This window comes from Priapulus caudatus, unplaced genomic scaffold, assembly GCF_000485595.1.
Source record: "Priapulus caudatus unplaced genomic scaffold, Priapulus_caudatus-5.0.1 Scaffold190, whole genome shotgun sequence".
Lineage (NCBI taxonomy): Eukaryota > Metazoa > Priapulida > Priapulimorpha > Priapulimorphida > Priapulidae > Priapulus > Priapulus caudatus.
Window position 1 is genome coordinate 108,330 of NW_014577251.1, and position 10,911 is coordinate 119,240.

Here is a 10,911-nt window from a genome sequence, read left to right on the forward strand (position 1 = left end):
CCTAAACATACCTCATATAAAAATATAAACATAATACTAAACAACCTAAAACTACCTCGGGTACATATCTGTAGTACCTGATACGACAACGACCTCTTCAGCCCTATTAAATATAGAGTGTAGCCCTTGCGGAATAGAAAATATTCCATTGGCCTTTGATTTGCAGTCAAGTGTGTTGTTTTTTGAATCAGTCTATATACTAGGATTTTATGAACAAAGTGACGAAATCGTTCCAGAACGGTGAATTACTCTAACTATAGATTTTTTCAAGTAAACATGTTTTATATTGCCCTTCAGCCAATGATTTCAAACATACAGTGGTTCTGTAACAATTCATAACATGTGCCTAAATTATTGATAACTTCAATTTAGATCAATTTAAGTTCATCTTTAAGAAAATTGAAATTTACATTTTTCTTGAGTCGAACTATTTTGTGTGCAGCCCCTGGAGCTGGGCTGAAGCCCATATACCCCTCCCCTATTTACATTATGTCATATTGGCTGTACACATGTCTTAAATAACCTTATTGGCTCGAGCTCTCTGAGCTTGTATTGCTTACTGAATCCACAGTAATTGAATATCCTTAGCGTTGCACAAATAAAATAATAATGTAGTGTTAGAGGTGTATTATTCATTGGCATATGTGAACGCTATTCATTTGTGCATTCATCTATTCCGCACTTGTAACATTCGTTACGTTTCACCGACAGATTCGTTTGCTAAACTTTATTGCTACTATTATTTAAGTATTTACTAAGTATTTATTTGCTGGCTCCAGAGATACCGATATATCGGCCAACGAAGCCATTCTCCTACTGTAGAAAGAGCATAATGAAAACGTTATCGGCCTCGTAACATTTGCTGATACATTATGCCACGCGGCCCGTTGCAAGCAAATATTGCAGCATGTCGTGATGGTGTTACCGCCGAGCAGACGGATTTGATGCGGCGTAGGCTTCATCAGGCTGCTGCAAGCCCTTGGTGATGATTAAGCTCACGTACTGCGCTACATGTTGAATTACTGAGGAAACAAGATTGCTGGAACCAACTTAAACAAGTGGGCGACATAACTGAGTGTGCAGCTGGTGGAAGATGAAGGTCTAGTTTGCTCAGCCTGCAAAGCAAGCAGGGAGAATCCAAGTGGCCGCAATATATGGCTTGCCGCTTCTGTCATAAAAATGTAGAACAGCGCGGGTGTCGTCTACCCTGTAGCCGATAAAGACTAAACCCACTGTGCAGAAAATGCCTGCTCTCATATATGAGCGCCGCTAGGATATATTACAATTCACTTGAGATCTATTTCGGAGGAGTTTCGTTAAGTTCTCGGTAAATTGTCATTGCATGTTTCTGAGCAAAGTGGCCAATTCAATTTGTCCAGCTATGTTTCTCTGTGCTTTCAAATTTTGCAGAATTTGTGAATTAAAAAAAATGTATAGCACCATGCAGTGAACAATTTCGGCTTGTTGGGAGTGCATGCATATTTAACCTGCATTTTAATCAGCAAAGCCACTCAGCAAAATTAACTGTAACGTTCATGTCAGAGCGAGGACTAATATTTGAACGCGATGCTTTGTTAGCATTGGTAGTATTTTGCTAATAATATCTCCTCCCCTCTCCCTGTCTCACTCTCGTGATCAAAGCTGTCATGCAGGTTGCCGGCTCGGGCTTGCACAAATGCATGAACAGTGTTGTGGTATACCCAACGAGCAGAACAATGAAATACTCGCGTTAGCGAGCTGCGACTGTAGTTATAATTAGTAATTGTATCCCCCGCGACGAAGTCGGCGGGGATAGCTATGGTCTTCATGTCTGCCTCCCCACCAGCCGCCGCGCCGGCCGCTGCGTCCCGCAGAGAAAATTTTCCCTCCGCTCTATAACTCGACCCCCTAATTGACCTAGCGTGACGCAAAACTTGGTATACCCCCCTCCTTACACATCTTGGGGAGAAGGTTGTGCACAGTAACCAAAACCCAGGTCACTGCGACCTTTATTTGACCTGTACCTTGACGCTTGATCATATTTCCCTTCCGCTCATCTAACTCGGGGCCCTAAATTGACCCTAGGCTCGCCAACTTGGTATACTTACACATATGGGCGAGAAGGTGGCGCCAGCGTACCAAAACCAGTCACTGCGAGCTTTTATTTTGACCCTTGACCTTGATCATGATTTTTTGTCCGCTCTAATAACATGCGGGCGGCTAATTGACCTAGCGCGATCAACTTGGTATACTTAACACATCTTGGGGAGAAGGTGTGTCCGTACCCGAAATCAGGTGCACTACCTTTTATTTGACATTGACCCTGACTTTATCATATTTCGCCTTCCCCTCGCTTATAACTCGGCCTCCTAATTGACCGCAGCGCTAACCAAACCAGGTCAGCTACCCTACGACCTTTCTTTGACGCATTGATCATATTTATTCTTTCGCATCTATAACTCGCCCCTAATTGATCTGGCCGCTATCAGACCAAACTTGGTATACTTACACATCTCTGGGGAGAAGGTGTGTCCCTACCAAAACCCGGTAGCTAACGACCTCTTATTTGGACTTTACCTTGCGCCTTGAGATCATCATTTCCCTTCTGCTCTATAACCGGCCCTCTAATTGACCTAGCGCGACCAAACTTGGTAATACCTAGCTTACACCATCTTGGGGAGAAGGTCGTGCCGGCGTACCGAATATCAGGTCACTGCAAACCATTATTTGACATTGACGCGTGACCTTGAACTTCATCATATTTTTCTTCCGCTTTTTATAACTCGGTCGGCGCTAATTGACCTATGCGGCGACAAAACTTCGTATACATTAGCACAATCCTTGGGGAAGAACACGGGGGATCATGTAGTTGGCGACAAACTGCCCTTTCTTAGTTAATCATTCGATTAACAACTTCCGTGAGGATAGTGTAGCCTGAAGCGACAGGCGTGCGTGAAATCGTTTAACACCGGTGCTGCTTTCCGTAAAGCAGCAGTTTTTGCGTGGATTCATTACCATGCTCATAGCTAATGTCGTTACTGAGAGTCAGATCATTAAGCGCTGGCCCAGTTAGCAGCTTCAGCCACCAATTCTGAAACGTATAACAAAATGGTGGCGTGCATGGCTGCGACGAATCGGCAGACGCCAGGTTGTCAATTGTTAATTTAGAGATTAAAACAGCTAATTCGCGCCCATTGCTGCAAAATAGCAAGTCCAGAGGTGATAGCAAGACTTAGTGGGGCAATGCGGAACTTTGTCGCAATTTCTGTCTTTTGTTCAATGGCGTTATAGCAAATGTAATTGCCGATTTTAGCGTTGAACGACCAGCCGTGCGTGAAAATCGTTTAAACATCCGTGTTTAACACCGGGTTGTTTGTTCTCCGCCACAGATTATATTGCGTTCTCATTTGTCTATCGTTCTCTAAGTCTACGTTGCAAATGGACATGACGTTTCACTTTTAAGTTTTAGCTTCTGATGGAGAAAGCGGTCAAAACCAACAACCAATTATTACGTCAGAGGTTCCCAAACCAAATAACGCACGCGTGTATTATTAACTCGCTTCGATTCGTAATCCATCGGGCGCTAGTGATTTGAGGCAGGCGCATCCACAGTGCGGCCGGGCCAGCGAGAAATGCGCCGTCGCGCTATGTAATTGAACGAACGCACGGCCCTCGTTAGGGGAACTCGGGCTGCGTGGCGAGCGCAGTTATTATTGCGCAAATTGCGTCGGTGGGCCTGGCGTTACAGCAAGCCGCCAGTGATGTGCAGCATCCTCGCGTAAAATCGTAAATGAAGGCCGAAGAAGAGGAGAGAGAGAGAGAGAGAGAGAGAGAGAGGGGGGAGGGAGACAGACATGCAGCAACAAAGAGAGAAGGTGAGAGAGCGTAAGAGAGAGAGAGAGAGTGCGAGAGAGCGAAAGAGAAAGAGAGAGAGAGAGAGAGAGAGAGAGAGAGAGAGAGAGAGAGAGAGAGAGAGAGCGAGAGACATACAGAGAAAGTGAGAGAGGATATATATACTGACGTCACTTTTCTGCGCCGGGCGCCTTAGACCCTTGAGCCGAAATTAGACAGAAAAATAAAATTAAGGAAAGCTCCATCTTTCTTCCTCTGTGCCTGTTGGCAGCTGTAGAGTTTCGTAACGATGAAATATACTCTCGCCATTCATCGTGTAGCGAATGTGGGGGATTTTATATGGATTTTTATTACACAGTGACACTGATAGCATGCAGTTTTCTTAGACGATAGTATCCGAAACAGACGGAGACCACCCGTAGACCCTTACAGTGAGGGACAGATGGGTCAGTACTCCGAGAGAGAAGGCCAAGGAAGGAAAAACGTTACTCTGGTCTATGAAACTCGATATAGTGACGTGGCCTGTGATATCATCGCAGTAGTTTTTGACTCTTGAAAGCATGCATTTCGTAAAACGCGTATACGTTAATGTGTGCAGATACAGGTATGAAGGAGGGAGCAAAAAATGTTATATTATGTTTGCAAATCTTTGAATAATTTTACGTCTGATTTAATATCTGATATACATCAATTGAAAATTATTACTGACAGTGAAAACCTATACTGTAATGAACGCTACCTCTCTACGTTTTAAGATGAAATTCCTGAGCTCCAAGTGGCCATTTGGGTGCAATTTTAACAAGAATTAATTAATTGCTCTCAGAGCAGTGCGCATTGCATGAATACCTTTGGATTGGTTTTTCAAGTAAATGGAAAACTGGCTGTTGCAGTGAAAAGCCTATAGTTGGATAGATTCGAACATTCGTTTATAGTGCTTGTGGGGTCTACACACATCCACCCCCTTTCATTTTCCTAGGTGATCGTTTACTAATATACTGCACTATATTAAATAGTATACTCACTGTTAATAACAGAGATAAAAGTTGACATACAAAATTACCGTTTTACGTCGTGAAGTATCTAACTCCCCTGTGTGCTGATCTCATTTGTCGACACGTACTGCCATAAAGTAGTTAGTGGCGTGTCGTTTACGGTAAATGTCGGTAATAGGATAAGTTGTTACACATTGGGCGAGAATGACTGACGCACGTGAATATAGCTTGCTAACAGGTCTCTATCTGCACAGGTCCGCCATCATGGGTGGCATCAGAGGGGAATTAGAACAAATTTGTTTTATTCACCCTTGATTCCACCATCATAGCTTGCATGCGTATGTATATATGTATGTATTATTAGCTCTCGATGTTTTCCGGATGTTTTGTACTCGAATGCTGCCTGCCTGAACGTTTTTTTGTGTCGATCTTAAAAAATCTTATAGCCAACCGACTGTGTGGACCATATACGCTACCGCTCTAGATATAGTGAGATGCATGCTTATCGCGTAAGACCGCGATGATCTGCAATGCATACGCAAATATGGGAATCAACATTTGCTTGCGCCTATACGCGCACTTCATTCGGTGCCCACGTGTATTTCTTACCGCCCACCGTGTAAACGCTAATACGCGATGATAACGCGTGCTAGTGAGGACCTAGGGTTGACCTGTGGACGTAGCCCCACTGAACATTGGGCCGATGGTGGGCCTCGCCAAGTTTGCAAGCAGGCGCACGAAGTTTATGCATGCATGGTTTCGCTGTTCGCTCGCTATTGTGCGGCGCTCAAGCACACCTTTACGTTTCGTAAAAATCCTGATGTGCGCAGACGAAGTCAGCAACGTGAGCGATATTTCTTCTTTTCAGTTTCCAAACGCCTATCGCGTTCCGCCGACTGACTTCAACTATTGAGCATAGCGCTCACGCCAGGCCTGTCGTAGCATCCACGTGTGTACCCGACGATTAACGCTTGGCACGTACTGAAACACTCGGCGAGTGGGAATCTTGTGAGATCCGGCGGCGGTGGGTTCACGGATGGCCACGGAACGCGTCGAATTCAGGCAGGCGACGCGATCGCGGCGTTAAAACTCGTCCGTGGGCAATCCCTCACATCGCCGCGCCGCGAAAAATGGCGGCATAAGATGGTGATGACGCCATCGTCAGCGGCATGGAGCAGCATCACCACCAGCAACAGCAGCAGCAGCAGCAGCAGCAGCAGCAGCAGCAGCAGCAGCAGCAGCAGCAGCAGCAGCAGACGCCCGTGCTACACAAGAAGGGCATACTGAGCTACTTTCGCAAGCGCAGCACGCGCCACGATGGCTCCTCGCCGAACCGCTCACAGTCGGCGAGCCCCAAGGTTGAGCGCAAGCGCGCCTCGTCCGAGCGTCTGTCGGACACGACCCAAGAGAGGTACACCGGCGACGCCGTCTCCTTCTGCGACTCACAGCATTCGACGGCCGACGAGGAAGATGGCGGCGTCGGAGCAGAGTCGCTGCTCGAAATGCAGGTGAGAGAGTGCTGGGTGGTCGACGGTAGCACCTGCGCATGTTTTTGTCGGCGTGATTGGGGTGTCCCTTGCATGTTGGGGTTATTTCAGGTCCGGGTCTTACTGGATGCATTTTTTCGTTCTAGTTCTTGAATCACCAGCCGACATTTTTAGCCACATCATATTTATAAAAATTTTGAAAAGGGCCCTGGACGATTTTGCCGATTTTTGCCTTGGATGCACTATTTTTTACCTTATTTGAATGATTTTAGCAGTTTGGTGCAGCTTTTATGGTTATTAAATGCGGTAAACCCTACACGCTGTATGTGGCAATTTGTGTGGATACAGCTGAACGGCTGGTTTCACTTGGAGATGCAATTGATTTTGTGTGTTTTCCGTTCATGATCTGTTTCTATTATCTAGATTGAACGGTTAATTGTTTTTTAAGACGTTTTTGTGGACAAACGGTGACTAGCATTTCGCTTTTGTTTGAGATACCTTGGATATTTAAGTATTTCATGCAGTAAAATTGATTCGTGTTGCTTACGTTGCTTGCTTATGTCTTGCATCATGAAAGATATCGTCTGTTTAGTGCCATTTGTTTTTGACGTCGGTTCGTTTTGTACTGAGGTGATACGCGTAAAAACGCTTCGTAAATTTATTATGTGTGATAGCAAGGATAATTTTACTACAAACTTGTAAATCCTCGCAAGCAAGTGTTTAAATATTCCTACTGCGGGCTCGTCCTTGAAGGATTAATTAAATTAAATCATTGTTAATGTTAATCTCATTTCTGTTCGTGCTATAATAACATTTCTTCGGCAAATCTGAACCGTCTTGAGATGCATAACGACAACAGCATTGAAATTTCGAAGATCTAGTTACAGCCAAGCGACTGTTTTGCATTTCTATGTGCAAATGCGCAGCAGTTTGCAACAGTGCTTTTCCATGATCAAATAAGCTCAAATAATCTCATTCAACTAATTTATTACAAAATAATGAAATTTTTCAAATCGTATGTTTTCTGCCTCAGTAATGTGACTAACAAATATTTGACTGCTTTTCCTGTTAGGGACTATTTTACCCTGACCTAGGCCGACTGTTATTTGGACCAATACTGGTATCGTTACGAACTAACGTAAAGCGTTAAACGTGTTACTGTTAGCACATTTATGGCGTACTTACCCTTACAAAAATTTAAGCAATCCACAAGCGATCGAACACATCGATTGCTTGTCGATTGCTTAATAAGCAATCAGATAAGCGATCCTCTGCCCCATTGAGTGCTTATTTGAAGCACTCGTTGATCGCTTGTGGATTGCTTGTGGATTGCTTAAATTTTTGTAAGGGTATAGTGCAACCGTGCCCACAGGTGGGCTGTATAAACGAGAATTTTCCACAGTAGCATTAGTAGAATAGCAACCGTAGTGAAGACACTTGGAACGACTACATGTATCTGTAGAAAGACCCTCGTTGAAACTGCACACTTCATCAGACTTATGGAGAATGTGCTTCAAATGGTGTGTTTGCCAAACAGGCGAGTAAAGCTATTTGATACACAGTCAGACGAGTGTTTTGTTTTAGCAGGCATGGAAATACAGCGAGCGTGTTTGCCTGTACAAACGCTTTTTCAGATTAAATAATAGCATCTATCAAATTACATAGTCTGGCGTTAAAGTCCCGTAAGGAGCTTTTTGCTACGTGGCTATTTGATTTGATCTAAACGGATCGCATACTCGTGCCTGCAGCATGCGCGCATCAGTGCTTATTTGAGATTTGTTGATTTTGATCAAGACTTCAAACCACAGCGGGTGCTATAAGCCTGTAAGATTGGAAAATCCCATTAAATATAATTGGATGTTGGTGGAACGCGTTTGTTATGTGTTGAGAATGTTACGAAACGTCATGCGCAGGGCAGTATCTTGACCATCTTGGCAGAATCTTGACAAGGACATTTGGGCGATTTCGTGTCAATTTAAATGGTCTCATGGGTACGAAACATGAACAAAACACATGTGGTGAAAGATTTCCAGCAACCATTTCGCAGTGGTCACTTGGAGAAGTATTCGTTCCTTCTTGTTTGAAGTTCAATGGATTTTAATTATATGCTTTTATTAGTTGTCTTTAAAAAACTTTCTGTATATATTGTATATTGTTATATGTATGTTAATGTTTGTGTATGTATAATGTGTGTGTGCGTTCGTGCGTGCGTTCGTGCATGCGTGCATTCGTGCGCATGTGTGCTTACCTAGCCACTATCTCATTTTCTTAGACTTATCGCAAATTTTAAAGTCAATAACTTTGAAACTTAAAAAAAAAATTTCCATTATTATTTATTATTGCATGCATAGCTGTGGTTCGTTCAGCACCAGTAATGAGCTTTATAGTATTTCCAATCATTATTCGACAAGCCGCAAGTTACAAATTGCCTCCATCACGCAGCTGAGCACACGACTGAACACACCGCATCATCATCGTCAATCGTTAACACAGCACTGTGTTGCCGAGCTACTAAACACGACTTGTGTATTGCATAATTGATTTACCCTACCTGAACACGCACCTGTAACGATGTAATCATGCATTCAACTCTTCTTTAATCTGTAACGGTAGCGTCATGTAATTGTTTTATCTGTAGCGGTAGCGTCATGTAACTGCTTTATCTGTGGCGGTAGCGTCATGTAACTGCTTAGTGGTAGCGTCATGTAACCGTTTTATCGGTGGCGGTAGCGTCATGTAACTGTTTTATCTGTGGCGGTAGCGTCATGTAACTGCTTTACATGTACTAGTAGCTTCATCTAACCTCTTTCTTTAGTGGTAGCGTCATGTAACTGTTTTATCTGTAGCGGTAGCGTCATGTAACGGTTTTATCTGTAGCATCAGCGTCATGTAGCTGTTTTATCTCTGGCGGTAGCGTCATGTAACTGCTTTATCTGTACTAGTAGCGTCATGTAACTGTTTTATATAATCTGTGGCGGTAGCGTCATGCATGTAACTGTTTTATCTGTACTAGTAGCGTCATGTAACTGCTTTATCTGTACTAGTAGCGTCATCTAACTGCTTTATCTGTACTAGTAGCGTCATCTAACTGCTTTGTGTGTTACATGAACAGACCTGTCGGTGAATCACACCAAGAGTCCACAATAGAAGATTTTCTATTATGGACTATCGATCACTCTGACAGAACAGCGTCAAGCGATTATTATGTCTGTGCGTGCGTGCGTGCGTGCGTGCGTGCGTGCGTGCGTGCGTGCGTTCGTGTGTGCGCATACTCACTCAGGCGCGCTGGTTGGTTAGCAATATTTCACCGTACAGTGCATGGCTCTGCTGCCCCGCGGTTGAAACAACCATCGAGTTCGTCCAGCCTCCTGGCGCGCACGGCTCCGTTGTTAGTCGTATATGCAAATCAATCGGCTAACCTACATACGGGAACGCAGCGTCGTCAATAATACAAGCCGCTATATTAGCGTCACATGCGATTATTGAATGATGTTCAATTGTCCGCGCGTTGTCGATAGGCGCAGCCGGTGAGACTAGGGTCTAATCTTGCCGTTTTTGCTAATTACTGATGTGTGTATATAATAATGTGCGCAAGTGTAACGTACGTCTTCACGTTACACAGTTATTTGATTGATGCTAAACTAGTAGCATGCTAACCAGGATAGCACGAAATTGTTAGTAGTGAAATGAAGACGTGCGTTTTGGGTTCAGGTGATGTTGGCGGTTACGATGAACTGAATAATGTCAGCCCTTCCGCACGATGACAGGTGTATGATTACGCTAGGTCAAGTGATCGTTTTGCTTATACTATTTCATTGTGATTGCACTTTTTCGCGCTATCGTAGCACATGCATAGCGGACAAAAACTGTTAACGTAGCTTTATGTTATTGTTTATGTGATAGCTGCTCCTTTATTACACGATTTTTAGCTCATCTGACGAAAAATGAATCATCGATGACGAATGACGATGCATCGAATCAGAAGTCAGATGCAGCTTGTAGAATCGCATGATTGTCCGTGCGTGCGTGCGTGCGTCCGTTCGTCTGTCAACAGTCGGGCACAAATCTTAACCGCTCGACGTACGGTGACGATATTCGGGACGTGGGGGGATCGTGAAAAGGACTCTGCATGGATGACCAATTTGGGGGGGTCAAGGGTCAAATGTAAATATGTGTCAACGGAGGGGGAATATTTCCCCCTTAACTTAAGGTATAGGAGGAAATACGGAATTGCGGCACAAATCTGAACGGCTCGACCTATGCTCTTAATATTCGGTGTATAGTGTGATGGGCAGGAAACCCATCGCCAGTGCGAAATTGGAGGTCACAGGTCAAAGGGCAGTGGGGAAAGGGTCAGATATCAGACATTTTCTGAGGACATGGCCTAACGGACAGAGTGAAAAACTTTTTTGTTTCAGCACTGACCTACCATTTTTATCACTTTATTGAAAGGACCATGAAATGTGCTTTCCACTGACGTGCGAAAAGTGAGTGTCTGATAACCTTTTGACCCTCAAGAGGAGGGTTAAACATTGACTTGTTGACTGTTAACAAAGGACTGAACTGCTTTTGCTATTTAGTATTATTAGAGCCCATACCTG

General features: G+C 44.0%; 1 protein-coding gene across 2 annotated transcripts in view; it reads left to right on the plus strand.

The window, feature by feature from the left end:
* LOC106807021 (J domain-containing protein DDB_G0295729-like) overlaps positions 1-10,317 on the plus strand; it is a 42,535-nt gene extending 32,218 nt beyond the window's left edge. Inside the window, exons 2-3 of one of the 2 annotated variants that reach the window (XM_014809223.1) lie at positions 5,692-6,331; positions 10,240-10,317. In XM_014809223.1, the coding sequence (XP_014664709.1) occupies positions 5,993-6,331; positions 10,240-10,248 (348 nt within the window). In that variant the 5' untranslated portion in view covers positions 5,692-5,992 and the 3' untranslated portion in view covers positions 10,249-10,317. Of the gene's footprint in view, positions 1-5,691; positions 7,096-10,239 lie in introns of those variants that run through there. The other variant, XM_014809222.1, reaches the window with a different exon arrangement.
* The last annotated feature ends 594 nt before the right edge of the window (positions 10,318-10,911 follow it).